Below are 21,994 nucleotides of genomic sequence, written 5' to 3'. Positions count from 1 at the left end.
CAAGAGGTCAAAGTCAAAGTCAAAAATATTTTGTTTTGTGTATTTTCAGCCCCATTTGTATCTCCAACAGTTCCCCACTTATTGAGTACCTCTGTCCAGTCAGACCATGGACCTCTCACCAAATCATTTCTCTGTCTTTATACTATATGCTGTTATGGCAATCTTTGACCTGGGGATTTATGACAAATTATCGATGACACAAAATAGAGAAATGTAGTGGAACATGAGTAATGGCAGTAGTAAATTTCCAGAGATCTATACAGACTTGTGGAATAAGGAAGTGGCAAAAGAAAGTTAACAAGAAATATGTAAAATTACAAACAAGGGAAAATCTGCAGATGCTGGAAATCAGAACAGCATGCACAAAATGCTGGAGAAACTCAGCAGGCCAAGCAGCATCTCTGAAAAGAGCACAGTCAACGTTTCAGGCCGAAACCCTTCTTCAGGAAGGACGTAGAGCTTAAGTGGTACAAATGTAAAAGGAATAGGCTGATATTTCAATTTTGCCTTCATCCCATGCCCAAGACTCAGTCGATATTTTATATTTTTTTGTGAACTATTAATGGGTTACTTATAATTTGCACTTCCTACTTTCTGGGTTTCAAGGCTGTAAGAATTACACAGTCTAGTTATTTGCCAGTTTGATGATTTCAGTTTTCTTGAAAGCCACAGATTCCTAGCTGATCCCAAGCACTAATTAGAAAGGAAAATTTTGAGGGAGAGAAGAAGAAGCAGACCATAGCCTAAACATCAGTTCTTGCATTCAGTGGTTCCTTCTGAACTTCCACCATGAGTCAGTCAAGTAATAACCTTGCCTCTTTCAGCTTCTTCATCTTCCTAGCATGTCCCAGTTCTCTTCATGCTTATGGCAAAACCAGAGTAGCTTTTGATTTTTAGTTTGATTCTGAATCACAGTTGGGTTCATTAACATCATTGGACCCCAACTTATTTATTTAATGAAATATTTTGATGCTAGACTAGATGTCTAGCAAAAAATTTAATCAGAGTCTTTTCCCCTGATATGTCCTTAATGTTTAAGAGATGCAGGAAACTCATGGCATTTCAGAGGGATAGTTGTTGTAGTGTTCTCATTCAGGTGTAAGAACTCTGAACTAAACACAGAGGTAAACCATAGTCAATGAAGACAGGATCACAGTAAGATTAACCGTTTACTGTTCACTCTTCCACATTAACGTATGGTGAAAACTGTTGATAAAACAATACAAAATATATACAGTATTTATTTCCTTCTTGACATCACATTTACATCATAAATACTTGCAAAAGTAAAACTACAACAAACTATATTACATTAAAGTACAACATACAGTCAGAATCTACCTACGCCATCAACTGACTTTAAATACACTCAACACAAACTATCCAACAACTCTTTCAATAGCACAAGAAAATAAACTTTATCAACCATCATTACTTTTAACACAATCAGTGTTAACATTTTTACTTCAACATATCGATTATCTTATGAACTTACGGCGTTACTTCTATGATGTTTCTTAGTGCGTAGAATGAAAACTTTTCTCGCGCTGATCCTACACACACAAGCCCCCTCCTTCCCATTTCTCCAAACCGGTATTTTCCCACAGGACGCAGCAAAACCGGGTGTGACATCATCGCATGCCGCGATACATCACAGACAATGAATTTACTTTCAACAACCTTAACTTTAACTAGAAAATAATTACAAACAAATTAATGTAATAATGAAAAACGTAAAATGAAAAAATGTAATAAACTAAACAAATGCCTTAAGGGCAACACAGTTGTAATAATTCATTGAAAAGCATTATGAGCCAGGGCTGGTCTTGTTTGTTCCACAAAGTAACATCTGTTTGGTGGTGCACAGTTAAAGAAAGTGACTTTCTGTTATTGTTAAGACCCACAACATCTTCCTAGGATTCCTAAATATGTTTTTCATTTTGTTAAATTTTCATTTCTGTTTCATTAAATGTAAGAAAAAAAGCAACCTTTTGCAGTTTTATTTGCTAGAAGTTTAGAAGTTTGCACCCAATCTGCAATCTTCCCTCTCTCCATCTCTATTTTGTCAGTTTACTAAGTGAGGGAAATAAGAATACTCCCCATGGTTTCTTCTTTTCCCACTTATGGTCTGCTTTGCATGGATTCTTCAGACACGTTCTTATTGTACTGTAGGCTGATCTTCAGAATCTTTCCAGCCTCCCAGAAGAACATGGGGGATAGCCAGAGAACTTCTCAGAAGGATATTTCTCTTACTTTGAGGTGATTAAATTAGGGTTACTATTGTACTGCGCCATGCGTCCATGCATACTGCTGGAGATATTTATCATGTTACAACAAATTTGATACAGGTATCCATTTGGAATGACATTGTTGTATATCTTTACACAGGACAGCTTAAACGGACAAGAGGAGAGGAAATTGATGTTGAAACTCCAGGTTCTATTCTGGTGAATACTAATCTGCGAGCTTTAATAAACAAGCATACGTTTGCCTCTTTACCACATCATTTTCAACAGCAGCTCCTGATCTTACTACCAGAGGTAGATCGACAGGTAAGCAGAGCAAAATTACTTTATATGTTGTGTTAGCTGTATGTTGAGTCTCTTAAAGCAGGAGAGAAAACAACTATTAAATTGCATTTTGCTCGTGAAATGGTGGTGGAAAATCTATTCTAAAAAAATTGTTATTTGATTAAAAAGTAACTCACTGAACACTCAAATCTTCTCATCGGGATACTGCACTTACAGCTATTTATGTTTTAATTTTCAGTGTTATTTTACATTGTACAAATTAATTAACAGTGTAAAACTGAATGTACTTTTTTCAAATAGTATCATTTGTATTCCAATTTCTACAATATGGGATGCCACAGTACAGCATTTAGTGTGATGTTATTACAGTTCAGAGTGTTCCAGAGTTTGGAGTTCAATTCTGGCCCCATCTGTGAAGAGTTTGTACATTCTCCCTACGATTCATGTGGGTTTCCTCCAGGTGCTACAGTTTCCTCCCACAGTCCAAAGACACATCAGTTAGTAGGTTAATTGGTCATTGTAAATTATCCTGTGATTAGGCTAGTGTTAAATTGGTGGGTTGCTGATTGGTGTTGCTCATTGGGCCGGAAGGGCCTGTTCCATGTGTATCTCCAAATGAATAAATAAATATGAGCAAAATAAATAACTCTCAGTTCTAATGTAATCTGTCTTACATATTTCATTTTTAAGTGCCTTTCACTGCATGCCCAACAGCTGTAGTGAAGCAACACAAGACAAATGTGTTTACATTGCGTCATTCTGCACTATCTCTGAATAAAAAAAATAAATAATTCATAGTGACAGAATTTCAGACTGTTTCCAAGATCCTTCAATTTAGAAGGAAGTAACACTCAAAAGCAAAGTATATGAAATTAGAGCTGCAACATTGTCAAGATTTCCATGATTTTCCATGATTAGAGCTGTACAACATCAAACAAGAAAAAAAAAATTACAGATACTGAAAATCCAAGCAACACACACAAAATGCTGGAGGAATTCAGCAGGCCAGGCAGTATCTATGGAAAAGATTATAGTCGACTTTTCAGACCAAGACTCTTTAACAGGAAGGTCTTCTGTCAAAAGGTCTCAACCCGAAACGTCGACTGTACTCTTTTCCATAGATACTGCCTGGCCTGCTGAATTCCTCCAGCATTTTGTGTTAAGCTGTACCACAGGGAAGGACAATCATTGGGCCACAATCTCTGCTTCAGCCATCAAGTGGTTATCCATTGTTACCCTTTCTTCAGCACTTGGTCTGTAACCTTTGATACCTTGGTATTTCAAATGCTCATCCAACCATTTAAATATGGTGAGAAAATAAACCTTAGGGTTGTATAGGGTGACATATATGTACTTTGATAATAAATTGACTTGGAATTTTGAATTTTGCAGTACTGCCTCCATCATACCAGATTTCAATCACCATCTGCATGAAAAAATCCTTAAATCCCTTAAAAAGTCTCCCACCCCGTATCATAAATCTATGCTCCATAATAATGGACATTGCTACATAAAAGGAGAGTTTTTTTTACTATCTACCCTTTCCCTGACCCTCATAGATTCATGTCCCTGAATCAGCTGATCTCTCAGCTCTCTCTCTCTGAAAGAAAACAATCACAAACCATTAAATCTCTCCTCACAGCTGAAACTCTCCTTCTTAGGCAATATATTGGTGAATTTACTCCCCACCTCCTTCAATGCAATCACATTTTTCTTATATTTCTTATCCAATTTCCTGTTTAATTCTAATGCAAAGACAGATAATGTTATAGATATTCAACAGATCATGCAGCATTTATGGAGGGAGAAACAGAATTAAATTTTCAGGTTAATTACCTTAAATTTGTGTTGTTTTTTGTTCTTATCAGATTTCCAGTATCTGCAATTTTTGCTTTTCAATTCCTATTTTATTATAATGGAAAGCTTGCATTTTTATTTAACGTGGTAAAATGAATTTCACTACATAATTATCTATGGTGATTATTACAAAATATTCATACACTTACATCTATCAAAACAGCTAAATATATTTTTAATTTGGGGAAATCCAACAACGTACTGTATGTTATTCACCAATGTAGCTGTCATTGAGACTAAAAAAGAAATATATGCTTCTTTGCTAGCATTAAGCACACTTAGAATTGTGCAGTATTTTTCCTTTGATCTAATTCCAATAACTTCATTGAAAACAAATTTAGGAAGAGTAAAATATACAATCATCATCAGTACCTATCCTGACTAATGTTGAATTTCTGAGTGGCATTTTTATTGTTAGATTGGGCTGTATACCTGATAATTCATGTGTATTCTCAACTGAGTTAATCTTGTCAAACTCGAGGAAATCTGCAGATGCTGGAAATTCAAGCAACACACACAAAATGTTGGTGGAACGCAGCAGGCCAGGCATCATCTAAAGGGAGAAGTGCTATCGACGTTTCGGGCCGAGACCCTTCTTCAGGACTCGGTGATTTACGCAGGAACCGACGAAGAGTCTCGGCCCGAAACGTCGACAGCACTTCTTCCTATAGATGCTGCCTGGCCTGCTACGTTCCACCAGCATTTTGTGTGAGTTAATCTTGTAATTTCTTCTAACATATTGTTGGAATTAGAATCCAGCAAAACATTAAATATAAAACAATTTACGTGATTGACTTAATTTCCTGATGGAATTGTTGCAGGAGGGACTCATGTCCTCAGTTTTCAAATTCTTTTCTTTGTAATCAAATCCCTACATACCCTACTCTTTCCATCTCTCTGTGACCTCTTCCAGCTCTAAAAATATCAGCAATATCTGTGTTGTTCTAATTCTGCGCTCCTGTGCAATCTTAATTTTAATCCAGTAACATGATAGGTCATTGACCTGAAACATTAACTCTGTTTGTCTCTCAGAGGTTACTGTTTGATTTGCTGTTATTTCTAGTATTTTCTATTTTCATTTCTAATTTTAACAGTTCCTCATTTGGAGCCTAGTCTTCAACTGACAGGGCCCTCTCCTTTCTGTCTCATAATCTCATGAATAACTACTTTGGTTCTGTCTTCACTAAGGAGGACATAAATAATCTTCCGGAAGTAGTAAGGGACCGAGGGTCTAGTGAGATGGAGGAATTGAGGGAAATAAATGTTAGTAGGGAAGTGGTGTTAGGTAAATTGAAGGGATTAAACGCAGAAAAATCCCCAGGGCCAGATGGTCTGCATCCCAGAGTGCTTAAGGAAGTAGCCCAAGAAATAGGGGATGCATTAGTGATCATTTTTCAAAACCCCTTAGATTCTGGATTAGTTCCTGAGGATTGGAGGGCGGCTAATGTAACCCCACTTTTTAAAAAAGGAGGGAGGGAGAAACCAGGGAATTATAGACCGGTTAGTCTGACATCGGTGGTGGGGAAAATGCTAGAGTCGGTTATCAAAGATGTGATAACAGCACATTTGGAAAGAGGTGAAATCATCAGACAAAGTCAGCATGGATTTGTGAAAGGAAAATCATGTCTGACGAATCTTATAGAATTTTTTGAAGATGTAACTAGTAGAGTGGATAGGGGAGAGGCAGTGGATGTGGTATATTTAGATTTTCAAAAGGCTTTTGACAAGGTCCCACACAGGAGATTAGTGTGCAAACTTAAAGCACACGATATTGGGGGTATGGTATTGATATGGATAGAGAATTGGTTGGCAGACAGGAAGCAAAGAGTGGGAGTAAACGGGACCTTTCAGAATGGCAGGCAGTGACTAGTGGGGTACCGCAAAGCTCAGTGCTGGGACCCCAGTTGTTTACAATATATATTAATGATTTAGAAGAGGGAATTAAATGCAGCATCTCCAAGTTTGCGGATGACACGAAGCTGGGCGGCGGTGTTAGCTGTGAGGAGGATGCTAAGAGGATGCAGGGTGACTTGGATAGGTTAGGTGAGTGGGCAAATTCATGGCAAATGCAATTTAATGTGGATAAATGTGAGGTTATCCACTTCGGTTGCAAGAACAGGAAAACAGATTATTATCTGAACGGTGGCCAATTAGGAAAAGGGGAGATGCAACGAGACTTGGGTGTCATTGTACAGCAGTCATTGAAGGTGGGCATGCAGGTACAGTAGGCGGTGAAAAAGCCAAATGGTATGTTGGCATTCATAGCAAAAGGATTTGAGTACAGGAGCAGGGAGGTTCTACTGCAGTTGTACAAGGCCTTGGTGAGTCCGCACCTAGAATATTGTGTGCAGTTTTGGTCCCCTAATCTGAGGAAAGACATTCTTGCCATAGAGGGAGTACAGAGAAGGTTCATTAGATTGATTTCTGGGATGGCAGGACTTTCATATGAAGAAAGACTGGATCGACTAGGCTTATACTCACTGGAATTTAGAAGATTGAGGGGGGATCTTATTGAAACGTATAAAATTCTAAAGGGATTGGACAGGCTAGATGCAGGAAGATTGTTTCCGATGTTGGGGAAGTCCAGAACGAGGGGTCACAGTTTAAGGATAAAGGGGAAGCCTTTTAGGACCGAGATGAGGAAAAACTTCTTCACACAGAGTGGTGAATCTGTGGAATTCTCTGCCACAGGAAACAGTTGAGGCTGGTTCATTGGCTATATTTAAGAGGAAGTTAGATATGGCCCTTGTGGCTAAAGGGATCAGGGGGTATGGAGAGAAAGCAGGTACAGGGTTCTGAGTTGGATGATCAGCCATGATCATACTGAATGGTGGTGCAGGCTCAAAGGGCCGAATGGCCTACTTCTGCACCTATTTTCTATGTTTCTATGTTTCCCCTTTCTTTGAAGACATTATTTTGAATTCAGACTGCAACCATTAATGTGCATACATCCGAAAGGCTGTTATGTATGCTTTACCTACTGGTCAGAACTGATACTTAAGTGAGAAAGTGTTCTTGATGGTTTTATTCAAAAATAGTATTTTAGAAGTAGGCAAAGCATTCAGACACTTAACAATCTCTTTCAAATAAGAACATTTCTTTGGAGGCTGTATTATTTTACTTTGTCACCTCCATACAAATATTTGATCTAATTTCCAAGCTGGAGGTAAATTGTCAGAAAATGATTATTGGTATTTCTTCTGATTTTACTGTAAGCAAATTTGTCAGCATTCACGTCATTAAAATTTATTGTGGAGTCTGCTCAAATAGCTATCTTGGAAATCGTGAACTTGCTGTTCAGTGATATATTGTTCCATCTCAGGGAATACTGTTGAAGTTCTTGCATAAATCACTGAATTGATGAAAACTAGCCTTTTATGCACGGTCCTTCCTATAACAATCCTCAAAGTGTGGGATAAATGAATTAGCAATGTCTTGCTAAATTTTAGTTGCTGTTATGAAACTATATTTATTAATAAGCCTTCTGAATCAATATTTAAATACTTTACGAATTTATTTTTCTAATTTATTTTATTCAGATCAACAAAAATGTCCATTTTAACATAATTTTATGTAAATGTTCCTCATTTCATCCATTAAATACTAAAAATTTAATTAACTATTAGACACTTTTACTCAGTGGTTGCTAATAAAACCTTCATTATGAACTGCAGCCTGCTTGATGTCACAACAGGGCTGCATCTGAAGCTTGATAGCACCTTGCATTATCAAAGACGAAACCCATGCCATGATTTTTGTTGATCTTTGTTGGCAGCTTTCATTGAACTCTGCAGTGAAAGCTACAGTAACTAGGAAATCTAAGCCACATAATACACACAAAATGCTGGAGGAACTCAGCAGGCCAGGCAGCATCTCTGGAAAAAGAGTACAGTTGACATTTCAGGCCGAGACCTTTCAGCAGGACTGGAGAAAAAAGTATGAGGATTAGATATAAAAGGTAGGATGAGCACTTGTTCTGCTAATGGTAGTAAGGGAGGAGGTTTAGAGGCAGGTGTAGCATTTGTTCTGTTGAATGGAATAAGTGCTACACCTGCCCTGACACCTCCTCCCTTACTACCTATCATGGAGTGCCCCAAACAGTCCTTCCAGATGAAGTAACACTTCACCTGTGAGTCTGTTGGGATCATATACTGTGTCCAGTGCTCCTTTTATGGCCTCCTGTATATCGGTAAGACCTGACGTAGATTGGGAGACCGCTTCATCGAGCACCTATGTTCCGTCCGCCAGAAGAAGCGGGATCTCCCAGTGGCCACCCATTTTAATTCCACTTCCCATTCCCATTCCAGTATGTCTAATCATGGCCTCCTCTACCGTTGTGATGAAGTCACATTTAGGTTGGAGGAACAACACTTTATATTCCAAACACGAGGAAATCTGCAGATACTGGAAATCCAAACAACACACACAAGTCCAGGTGCCTGTTTTCGCATGGGTTTGGATGCATGTGCCTAGGAGCAAATTTGGGTATGAGATCACTCTGCAAATATATACATGGGCATGACCAGCCCACACACGCAGGCACAAAGCATCAGCATCAACGTAGGTATTGGTTCAGATACACCTTCAGAAGCACAAGTTTGGGTACCCACCGAGTAACAAAAATTTGAGGGCACACAAGTGGCCATGAGCTTAGGGATACACATAGAAGTCTTTTCAGGTGTTTACACAAAAATTCAAGGTGAAGGGCACATAGCTGACATAAGTTCATGTATGCACACAGTGGCATAGTTTTGGTGGACATCAGCAGGTCCAGATTTTAATTTCCCATTGGTCTGATAAACTGTAGATATAATTTTCATAAGTATGGCTGACTGCCGTGAAGCACGTTGACTTATTTTCACATCACATAAATGTCCTACATAATGTACTATATAAATGTATGTTCTTTACCATACTTTATTTAAAAAATGTTACTTCTATTTTTCCACTTCTCTTTCAGTCCAGGAGAAAGGTAGTAAACTCTGCTGAAGATTAAAGTTTACTATTTATCAATGTCATCAATCATGCTCTAAACCCCAAAAGTGCAGAAATAAAAGATGCATTTTCTAATTCTGCAAAGTTATGAAAAACCTTTGTTCTTTTTATTTACTGCTAGTGTTATTCCTGTCTTTTTTACCCTTAGCACACATGATTAGTGTTTTTTGTGATTCTGTGTTATGACTATATCTGAGTTATTATTGGTTGAAATGCTAGTAGAATATGCAAGATATATAACAACATAAAAATAGAAGAACATTTCCCTCTTGGTCACTGAATAACTGAGGACATTTTTATGAAAGCACATTTTAATCATGCTTCCTAAGAAAAAATATTGGGAATTACATGATTTTCCTGTGACTTTCTACATTGAAATCTCTGATTTTAATGTAACTTCAATTTAAGAATAAGTTGTGTCCTTATTTAGCACATACGCAAATTTATATCTTTTTTTCTGTAGCTTTGATATTCAGGATTATTGTAAATAATTGTCCACAATAATATTTATTGTTAATTGGAGGCATCCAGTATTTATCAGGAGAGGGAAGGAGTAATCTGGGGAGCAAGTTGTATCAGGATATTAAAGATCGGTTTCTAGGTTTTGCCAACACTCCAATATGTGGAAAATCCTCATCAGAGGTTGAAAACGTCAGTAACTTTAAATCCCTGGGTGTCATGATCTCAGAGGACCTGTCCTAAACCCATCATATAAATGTAATTGTAAAGAAAGCACTTCTACTTCCTTAAAAGGCTGCAGAGATCAGCGTGACGTCAAAAACCTTGACATACTTCCATAGATACATAGTGGGAAGTGTATTGACTGCCTGCATTTCAGCCTGGTATGGGAACACTTTTGAATGGATTCGACCCTGTACATACAAGGGGTGATTGATAAGTTCGTGACCTAGGGTAGAAGGAGTCAATTTTAGAAAACCTAGCACATTTATTTTTCAACATAATCCTCTCCTACATTTACACACTTAGTCCAGTGGTCATGGAACATACGGATCCTTCTTTGTAGAAGTCAGTGTCTTGGAGCTCCAGAAGTGGTCTACAGCAGGGGTGATTGATGAGTTCTTATGTATAAAGCCTCGCAACCATTGAACACATCTACATGAAACACTGTCGTAGAAAAGCAGCATCAACCTTCAAAGATTTTCACCAGCCAAGCCAAGCACTTATCTTGCTGCTGCCATCAGGCAGAAGGTACAAGTGCCTCAGGACTCTCTCCTCCAGGTTCAAGAACAGTTACTACCCCTCAACCATTAGGCCCTTGAACAAAAGAGGATAATTACACTCATTTATTGAGAAGTTCCCAGAGCCAATTATCTCACTTTAAGGACTCTTGTTATTTTTTGCTATTTATTTATAGTTGTGTTTCAACAAATTGTATTCTAAAAAAATTGTTATTTGCTCTTTCATTGATTCTGTTTACAGTTACTATTCTATAGATTTGCTGAGTATGCCCACAGGAAAAAGAATCTCAGGGTTATATGTGGTGACGTGTATATACTCTGATAATAAATTTTACTTTGAACTTTTGAACTTTGAGATTTAGGAAGCAAGGTTTATAAGGATGTTAAAGATAGATTTCTGGGTTTTGCAAGCACTGAAATATGTGGATAATATATACCATCTGAAAATGTATTTGTTGGAAATCATTTCTGAAATTTGCTTAAGTAAACAAGAGGATGCTAGAAATCTGAAATAAAAACATCAGAAAATAATGGAAAGACTCAACTGGTCAGACAACATTAGAAGAGAACTAATCTTTCTTAAGAATTGGGACAAGTTGAAGATAAACAGCCATTCTCACTGCTGATTACAGATGATAGTTCCAGCATATTAACTCCATTAATCTTTTTGCCGATGCTGCCTGATCTGCTTACTGGTGCCATCATTCCTAGCTTTTATATCTGAAGTTCACGTTCTGTGTTTTAAACAGAGAATACAACATAAGTATCTGGTACTTGTCATTCCTATCAAGAGACATTACAATGTATATTCAATGAGTAATTTATTTCATTTGGACAATCCAGGCAGATTGGAAGAGGGTGAATGTCATGCCACTGTTCAAAAAAGGATGTAGGCAAAAGGCAGGTAACTATAGGCCAGTTCATTTAACATCTGTAGTTGGGGAAATGCTTGAAGCAATCATTAAAGAATAAATAGCGAGTCATCTGGAAAGAAATGGATACATCATGTGGATTCAACAAATGTAGGTCCTATTTGACAAACATACTGGAGTTCTTTGAGGATCTAACAAGTGCGGTGGATAGAGGGAAACAGATGGATGTTATTTACTTGGATTTCTAGAAGGCGTTTGATAAGGTGCTGCATAAAAGACTTGCCCATAAGATAAGGATGTATAGAGTTGGGGGTGATGCATTAGCATGGATAGAGGATTGGTTAATCAATAAAGAGCAAAGAGTTGGGATACATGGGTGTTTCTCTGGTTGGCAATCAGTGGTGAGTGGTGTGCCACAGGTCAGTGCTCAGCCCACAACTCTTCACAATATACATTAACAATCTGGAAGAGGGGACCAAATGTAGTACAAGTTTGCTGATTACACTAAACTGAGTGGAAAAGCAAATTGTGCAGGGGATACAGAAAGTCTGCAGAGAGATATAAATAGATTAAGTGGGTGGGCAAGGGTCTGGCAGATGGAGTACAATGGTAGTAAATGCAAGGTCATTGACTTTGGAAGGAAAATGGAAAATAAGATTATTATTTAAATGGTAAAAAATTGCAGCATGCTACTTTCAGAAAGCTTTAGGAGTGCTTGTGATGAATCATAAAAGGTTAGTTTGCAGGTGCAGCAGGTTATCAAGAAGGTAAATGGAATGTTGGCCTTCATTGCTAGAGGGATTGAATTTAAGAGCACGGAGATTATACTGCAACTGTATAGGGTACTGGTGAGACCACATCTGGAGTACTGCGTGCAGTTCTGGTCTCCTTATTTGAGGAAAGATATACTGGCTTTGGAGACGGTGGAAAGGAAGTTTACCAAGTTGATTCCAGAGATGAGCAGGTTAGACTATGGGGAGAGATTGAGTCACCTGGGACCATACATGCTGGAATTCAGAAAGATGAGCGTGTTGGGGAGGAAGCATTAAGAAGAAGGACGCCTCACGTCTTAATAAGCTGATAAGGAAGGCGGGCTCTGTCGTGGGCAAAGTACTGGAGAGTTTAACATCGGTAGCTGGGCGAAGGGCGCTGAGTAGGCTACGGTCAATTATGGAAAACCCTGAACATCCTCTACATAGCACCATCCAGAGACAGAGAAGCAGTTTCAGCGACAGGTTACTGTCGATGCAATGCTCCTCAGACAGGATGAAGAGGTCAATACTCCCCAATGCCATTAGGCTTTACAATTCAACTGCCAGGACTTAAGAACTTTTTTTAAAGCTATTATTAATGCTTTTTGAGTTAGTGATTTAGATGCATATCATATTATTACTGAGTTAAGTATTGTATGTAATGAGTTTTTGCTACAACAAGTGTATGGGACATTGGAAAAAAAGTTGAATTTCCCCATGGGGATGAATAAAGTATCTATCTATCTATCTATCTATCTTATAGAAACATATAAAATCATGAAGGGGTTAGATGAGATAAAGGTAGGAAATTGTTTTCCACAGGTTGTTGAAACTAGAACTAGGGGACATAGCCTCAAGATTAGGGGGAGTTAATTTAGGGTGGAGATGAGGAGGAACTGCTTTTCCCAAAGAGTAGTGAATCTGTAGAATTCTCTGCCCAATGAAGCAGTGGAGACTACCTCAGTAAATATATTTAAGACAAGGTTGGATAGATTTTTGCATAGTAGGGGAATTAAGGGTTTTGGGGAAAAGGTCTGTAGGTGGATATAAGTCTATGGTCAGATCAGCCATGATCTTATAAAATGGCACAACAGGCTGAATGGGCCAGATGGCCTACTCCTGCTCCTATTTCTTATGTTCTTAATAATGTATTGGTGCGTGTTGGCCTAGTCAGCAAGGCATCAGACTAGTAACCTGAAGGTCACTGGTTCGAGCCTCAGCAGAGGCTGCGTGTTTTTGTCCTTGAGCAAGGCACTTAACAACACATTGCTCTGTGACGTCACCGGTGCCAAGCTGCATGGGTCCTAGTGCCCTTCCCTTGGACAACATCGGTGGTGTGGAGAGGGCAAGGCCTGCAGCTTGGGCAACTGCCGGTCTCCCATACAACCCTGCCCAGGCCTGCGCCCTGGAAACTCCAGGCGCAGATCCATGGTCTCTCGAGACCGATGGATGTCACCAATAATGTACTCACCTTGGTAGGCATGGGAATTTAGTTACCTTAGTCTCATGGATGAGATTGACCAAATTACCTATTTCTGAGCTGTAATACTCTGTGACTCTCACAGAGGTTTCAGATTAAGTCATCCATGTGAAAAGCTAGATAGTGTGAAGATTGAACTAAGATTTTAGTATCAAAAGGTGAGCTGAAAAATCATAGAAGAATAATTTTGAGACATTTAAAGAAAGAAGGGAAAGAAAAAGAGGATGGTGGGAACTGGTCCAGAGGTTTGAAGCATGATGTCATCAGAAACAGAAAGTTGGTCAGTGTTATAAAGATTCAAGATTCAAAATCTTTATTGTCATTCTAACCGTACATCAGCTCTGCAGGGCAGAATGAGACAGTGTTTCCCAGGAGCAGTGCAATCATAACATAACAAACGCAACACTAAATAATAAACATAACAATAAATAGTAAAACACAACAGCCACATGTCAGTTAAAAACAAGTTATAAGTGTCCAGTGCAAGTTAAAAGTATCCAAAGCAGAGTCAGGTAGAGCAGCTATTTAGCAGTCTGACTGCCTGTGGGAGGAAGCTGTTTAGTAGCCTTGTGGTTTTAGTTTTGATGGTCCTGTAACGTTTACCTGATGGCAGAAGAACAAACAGTTCATGGAGAGGGTGTGAGGGGTCTTTAATGATGTACCGTGTCTTCTGGAGGCATCGACTCTGAAAGAGGTCTTGGACAGAAGGTAGGGAGACTCCAATAACCTTCTCTGCTCCCCTAACCACCCTCTGTAAGGCTTTTTTGTTGGCAGCACTGCAGCTGGAGTACCAGGTTGTGATGCAAAAGGTCAGCACACTCTCAACCATGCCTCTGTAAAAACAGGAGGAATTCACTTAAGACGTTAAGTAGCCAGTATGGTAGCATTGTGATTAGTGTAACGCTATTACAGCACCTGCAATCTGGGTTCAATTCCTCTACTGTCTGTAAGTTTGTACATTCTCCCCCTGACTGTGTGATGCTCCAGTTTCTTCTTCCAAAGTAAGCCAACTGGTCACCATGGTGTAGTTGGGCAGCAGGGGCTCATTGGGCCACAAGAGCCTGTTACAGTGCTAAATAAATAAATAAACCATGGCATAGCACTTAAATGCAAAGACAGAAATTTTGAGATGGATATGAGCAGCAAAGGAGCCAAGAAAGCCCGTCAATTCTGAGATGATGAGTAAGTTGTAACTGATGGGGAGTGAAAGCTGCAGAATGAATGTTAGAAAAGGCAGTATTTGAAAATGATAAACTACTATATGGGACCCTTAGTAGTACTGAAGGAGAAGCAGAGAAATGCAATATCTTTGAGCTGAGGAAAAGAAATGAGATGCATAGATGGAAATTAAGTTCCAATATATTGAAGCTCTAAGCAAGTATACTTTACATGAAATAGCTTTTAGGAAAAGTAAATTGCAAGCATAAATGTTAATTTTAGTTTGTCTTTATTGAGTTGGACAAACATTAATTGCGTTAAGATCAGAAGTTAAGGCTTCATGCTGCTCTGACGACTTTAATTTAAGAGAAGTGTCGCTCCTGCAAAGTAAAGACACCATTGTGTTTGTTTCTTCAGCCAGCTTGTTGCATCTTAGCTCTTTTATTCTTTTTCCTTGGAATTTCTTTTTTTTTAATCTGTAACTTTATTTTCATCACCATTTTTGCTGTCCCGGTTTCTTCAATCTCTTTCTTCTTAATGTCTCTTCTTTGCAGTAATGTTCTACTTCTACCTCATTCTGCTGGTTTTGATGTTAAAATACTGCTTGTTTATTTAGCTGTGTTTCTTCTCAGTGTTATTTTGAATTTCACAGAATTTGCAGCTTCTTCCTTTCCCACTTGAACAACCCTTTATCTATATCAGTATTCAGATTCAGTTTATTGTCATTTAGAAACCACAAATGCAATGCAGTTAAAAAATGAGACAACATTCCTCCAGAATGATATCACAAAAGCACATGACAAAACAGACTACACCAGAAAATCCACATAACGTTTGGTAATCCCCAATCCAGTGTCCAGAGAGGCTGCTGCGTATTAATATTGCGCTACCATCTTAGCGTGTTCCCCGGAAAGGAGCTCCAAAGCCACCAGACAAAACAAGACAAAAAACTAAAGCTACAAGACCTGCACAAAACTACATAGTTACAACAGTGCAAACAATAGCATAATTGATTTAAAAAAAACAGACATGGGCACAGTAAAAATAATCTAGAGATGTTAAAAGACTATATGTTTGAAATAAACCACCACACTGTTTCCACAAGTCCTCAGGGTCCCGATTGACTCGCCATCCCACGCCGGCGGCAGAAGGGAATACCCCCGCTATGGAATTCCATGGCGCCGCCGAACTCAGCCTTGCAGATGCAGCAGACAATGAAAGCTCCGTCGAACCCAGCCTCACAGACATAGCACACAGTGAAAGTGCTCCGACTGCAGTGGACTCAGAGTCCGTCGAACCTCCGAGCCTCCGACCATCCCCTCCGGCACAGCTTCTCCGAGCACCATCCTCTGCCGAGCGTATTAAGACAACCCGCCAACGGCCACCGGCAACGCGACCCTGAGAACTGGGGGCCTGTTCTTCTCAGCAGAGACCTGGACCTCACAGCAGCAGCAACAACGAAGAGGGCCTTCCTGGAGATTTCCAGATGTTCCTCCGTGTTCCCATGTCCGTTTTTCATCAGATTAGGATTGAGCACGGCAATCCTGCTTAACAAATACAGATATCAGCTCTGGAGTGGCCGCTGCAAGCTGCTGCGTCGTGCTGCCATCTTGGAATTACTAAACTGGAATCACTTTACTGAAAATGTTACAATACATTCTTTAACAGATGTTAACAGCTGCACTTTGTTGTGCCCCTTTGCTTGTGCTGGAACTGTTGATATCAGTAATCCACAAACAAAAGGGTATAGATTAAAAATGAAGTTACCTCAGTCAGAAAGTTAGATAATTAGATAATTGCTGGTTAGCTACAGATTAACTTCAATAGATACTTCGATGGATTTCTCAAAGAGGAGAAAATTGAAACTGCACAGAATAGTGAGACAAAATGTTCACAAACATTTGCAAATTTTTATCAAATGGGGCACTATCTCATTAGTATCATAAAACAGCATGTTGATTACTCATTGCTTTGTTCACTCATGTGTCTCAAAGCATTTTTTCTTTGAAACCTAATTTTTTCCCCCTGAGAGGCAGAAATAATCAAATTCCAAAAAGGTTATGCATCAGGGTTGGCACATTTACCAGCTGGATCCTGGTGTAGCTTAATAGAGACCTAATTCATAAATTTATTTTAACTATAAATCTTCTCAAATCAGAGGACCTGAACATTTTTATTTTAGTTTCATTTTTGTGATTTGTTTCTTTGAACAATTTGAAGAAAGCATTAATCTTTGCAGTATCCAAATTACAGAACCCCCCAATATAAAATTCAAATATAATTAGGCATAGTTTCCTCCACTAGATGATCTTCAGTCATTTAAACAGTATCCTTAAAGAGTTGCTTGGAAAAACATCCAGAAATGATTATCAGATTTTAACTTTATGGGTTCATGAATGTTCTTTCAGATCCAAAGCAAAATACTCAATGTCACCTCATCTGTATTTTGAAGGGGTTGATCAAATTACTGAAGTGCAGATAGCATTTAAATTAAACTAAAATGACATTTCATTTCCCCTTCCTTTTCCCCACAATGATCTATCCATCCTCATCCTTCTCCACTGCCAGGGCTAAAGCCCAATGGAAACTAGAGGAACAACATCTCAGATTCCACCAGGGCAGTCTATGACACGAATATTGAGTTTTCCAATTTTAAATGATCCTCACCACTGGAGGATTCATTCACCCCTCCTCACAACTATCAGCTTCCAGTCCACTTCAGGAACTCCTATTTTTGTTTCCATTTCCTCAAGCATCACCCTCCAGCCTGAAATGCCTTCTTCATCACTGTCACCACCTCCCCCTCCTGGATACATCCACCCACTATAACCATTTCACCCACATCCTTCCTCTCCAGCCTTTTCCAATCTGGTTCTGACTCTATCTGCCATTTGTATTATCACCTCATTTATTTGTCAGATTCCAGCACTGGCAGTCTTTTGTGCTCCTATTTATCTCCCCTCTAGCAACCGTCTCCAACCTTCATAAATGGGTGCAGAGGAGCTGTTGGGTGGGCTTTTTGTACCGAGGGTGGAATGGGCTACCAGCAACGGTGGTGGAGGTGGATACAATAGAGTCTTTTCACAGACTCTTAGATAGGTACATGGAGCTTAGAAAAATAGAGGGTAATTTTATGAAGTTTCTAGAGTAGTTTACATGGTCAGCACAACATTGTGGGCCAAAGGGCCTGAAATGTGCTGTAAATTTCCATGTTCTGTGTACTCTCCACACCCCCTCATCCACCTTGATTCATCTGCTCTCTCTCTCTCCTTCTCCCCTCTCCCTCTCTCTCTCCTCTCTCTCTCTCTCTCTCCCCCCACCTCCCACCAGCCATTGTCTGTCAGCTTTATCCCCATTCCTTCACTGGACCCAAACTGCTCCATCATCTTACGACCCCTCCCCAGTCCACCAATCACCTTCTCACAATTCCTCCGTCTCCACCGCATCTGCTCTCAGGATGAGGCTTTTCTTTCCAGGATGAAGGAGATGTCTTCCTTTTTTAAGCAAAGGGGCTTCCCTTCGTCCACCATCAACTCTGCTCTCAAACGCATCTCTCCCATTTCCCGCACATCTGCCCTCACCCCATCCACCCGCCACCCCACTCAGGATAGGGTTCCCCTTGTCTTTACCTACCACCCCACCAGCCTCCAGGTCCAACATATAATTCTCCATAACTTCCGCTACCTCCAACGGGATCCCACTACCAAACACGTTTTTCCCTCCCCCCCTCTTTCTGCTTTTCGCAGGGATCGCTCCCTACGCGACTCCCTTGTCCACTCGTCCCCCCCATCCCTTCCCACCGATCTCCCTCCTGGCACTTATCCTTGTAAATGGAACAAGTGCTACACCTGCCCTTACACTTCCTCCCTCACCACCATTCAGGGCCCCAGACAGTCCTTCCAGGTGAGGCAACACTTCACCTGTGAGTCGGCTGGTGTGGTATACTGCGTCCGGTGCTCCCGGTGTGGCCTTTTATATTTTGGCGAGACCAGACGCAGACTGGGAGACCGTTTCGTGGAACACCTATGCTCGGTCCGCCAGAAAAAGCAGGATCTCCCAGTGGCCACACATTTTAATTCCACGTCCCATTCCCATTCTAATATGTCTATCCCTGGCCTCCTCTATTGTCAAAATGAATCCAAACTCAGGTTGGAGGAACAACACCTTATATACCAGCTGGGTAGCCTCCAACCTGATGGCATGAACATTGACTTCTCTAATTTCTGTTAATGCCCCTCCTCCCCTTCTTACCCCATCCCTGACATATTTAGTTGTTTGCCTGTTCTCCATCTCCCTCTGGTGCTCCCCCCCCCCCCTTTCTTTCTCCTGAGGCCTCCCGTCCCATGATCCTTTCCCTTCTCCAGCTCTGTATCACTTTCGCCAATCACCTTTCCAGCTCTTAGCTTCATCCCACCCCCTCCGGTCTTCTCCTATCATTTCACATTTCCCCCTCCCCCCTCTACTTTCAAATCTCTTACTATCTTTCCTTTCGGTTAGTCCTGACGAAGGGTCTCGGCCCGAAACGTCGACATTGCTTCTCCCTATAGATGCTGCCTAGCCTGCTGTGTTCTACCAGCATTTTATGTGTGTTGTTGTTTAAAGGAAAAAAATGGTTTGGTTTTAAATTAACAGAGTGGCTTCTTGCTATTATTTCATGATAGGATTTTTGGCTTGGATAAATTTCATTTCTATAATCATTTAAAAGTGTACATTTCTATGGCGTTCACATTATTTGAGTTGATTTTAGAGAAGAAACCAATCTAGATAAATTAAGCATTTTCTGAGACAGTAAAAACAAAATGTCACTGAAATCTGGCAAGTTTGCGAAAAGGTATCACTACACTTTACTAGAGATTTAGTGTTTAGTTCAATAATAGCCTGCAGATTTCAAGTTTCCTGCACCCAGAATTTCTATGCCCTGGCTGATAGAGTCATAGAACACTGCAAGCATAGAAACAAGCCCTTTGGCCCATCTAGTCCATGCTGAACTATTATTCTGCCTCGTCACATTGACCTGCACCTGCACCATAGCCCTCCATACCCCTCCCTTCCATGTATCTATCCAAATTCCTCTTAACTGTAGAAATCAAACTTATATCCACTACTTACACTGGTAGCTCATTCCACACTCTCACAACCCTCAAAGTGAAGAAATTCCCCCTCATGTTCCCCTTAAACATTTCACCTTTCACCCTTAACCCGTGACCTATAGTTTTAATCTCACAAAACCTCAGTACAAAAAGCCTACTTTCATTTACCCTATCCAAACTCCTCATAATTTTATATTCCTCTGTCAAATCTGCCCTGATTCGTCTATGAAAAGGGAATAAAGTCCACACATATTCAAGTGTTCCCTGTAACTCAGGACCTCAAGTCCTGGCAACATCCTTGCAGATTTTGTCTTCACTCTTTCAATTTTATTTACATCTTTCCTGTAGGTAGGCGACCAAAACTGCACACAATACTCCAAATTAGGCCTCACTGATGTCTTGTACAACTTCAACATAGCATCCCAACTCCTGTGCTCAATACATTGATTTATAGAGGCCAGTGTGCCAAAAGTTTTCTTTACAACCCTATCTACCTGTGACACCACTTACAAGGAATTATGGACTCGTATTCCCAGATCCCTCTGTACTACTACACTCCTCAGTGCTCTACCACTCACCATGTAAATTCTGCCATGGTTTGTCCACCAAAAGTGTAACAATTCACACTTGTCTGCTTTAAATTCCATCTGCCACTTTTCAAGCTGGTCCAGATCTCAGTGCAAGCTTTGATAGTTTTCCTCACTGTCCACTACACCCCCTATCTTGGTGCCATCTGCAAGTTTGCTGATCTGGTGTACCACGATATCATCCAGATCATTGATATAAATAACAAACAACTGACCCAGCACTGATCATTGAGGCACACTGCTTAGTCACGGGCCTCCAGTCATAGAAGCAACCATCTTCTACCGCTCTAGCTTCTCCTGTGAAGACGATGTCTAATCCAATTTACAACCTCATCTTGAACACCAAGCAACTGAATCTTCTTGCACAACCTTCCATGTGGAACCTTATCAAAGGTCTTGCTAAAGTCCATGTGGACTACATCTAGTGCCTTTCCTTCCATCAACCTTTCTTACTAATTTCATCAAAAAAAGCTCTATAGGATTGGTTGGACACTAGCTACTACATGCAAAGCCATCTTGACTATTCCTAATCAGTCCATGTCTATCCAAATACTTACATATACAGTCCCTTAGAATACTTTCCAATAACTGTCCCACTACTGACATCAAGCTCATCAGCCTATAATTTCCTGGCTTATTCTTAGAAGCTTTCTTAAACAATGGAACAACATTAGCTATCCTCCAATCCTCTGGCACCTAAGCTGTTGCTGAGGGCGTGTTAAATATCTCTGCTAGGGCCTCTGCAGTTTCTGCATTAGCCACCTACAGGTTCCGAGAGGAAAACTTTAGATAATAAGAGCATAAGATATAGGAGCAGAAGTAAGCCATTCAGCCCATCAAGTCTGCTCCACCATTCAATCATGGGCAGATCCAATTCTTCCTATCATCCCCACTCCCCTGCCTTTTCCCCATACCCTTTGATGCCCTGGCTCATCAAGAACCTATCTATCTCTGCCATAAATGCACCCAATAACTTGGACTCCACAGCTGCTTGTGGCAACAAATTCCACACATTTACCACCCTCTGACTAAAGTCATTTCTCCACATCTCTGTTCTAAATGGATGTCCTTCAATCCTGAAGTTGTACCTTCTTGTCCAAGACTCCCCTACCATGGGAAATAACTTTGCCATATCTAATCTTTTAGGCCTTTTAACATTTGGAATGCTTCTATGAGATCCCCCCTCATTCTCCTGAACTCCAGGGAATACAGCCCAAAGAGCTGCCAGTCGTTCCTCATACGGTAACCCTTTTCACTCCTGGAAGCATTCTCATGAATCTTCTCTGAATCCTCTCCAATGTCCGTGTATCCTTTCTAAAGTAAGGAGCCCAAAACTGCACACAGTACTCTTAGGCCTTATAGAGCCTCAACATCACATCCCTGCTCTTATATTCTATGCCTCTAGAAATGAATGCCAACATTGCATTCACCTTCTTCACCACTGACTCAATTTAGAGGTTAACCTTTAGGGTA

General features: G+C 40.1%; 1 protein-coding gene across 1 annotated transcript in view; it reads left to right on the top strand.

Moving 5' to 3' along the window:
* LOC140726563 (putative Polycomb group protein ASXL3) overlaps positions 1-21,994 on the top strand; it is a 218,287-nt gene that overhangs the window by 140,646 nt on the left and 55,647 nt on the right. The window contains exon 6 of the mRNA XM_073043118.1: positions 2,389-2,552. Coding sequence (XP_072899219.1) covers positions 2,389-2,552 — 164 coding nt within the window. The remainder of the gene's footprint in view (positions 1-2,388; positions 2,553-21,994) is intronic.

Source organism: Hemitrygon akajei, chromosome 1 (genome assembly GCF_048418815.1).
Source record: "Hemitrygon akajei chromosome 1, sHemAka1.3, whole genome shotgun sequence".
Taxonomy (NCBI): domain Eukaryota; kingdom Metazoa; phylum Chordata; class Chondrichthyes; order Myliobatiformes; family Dasyatidae; genus Hemitrygon; species Hemitrygon akajei.
Note: the sequence above shows the minus strand (reverse complement) of the source record. Positions and strands in the feature narration are given on the sequence as shown.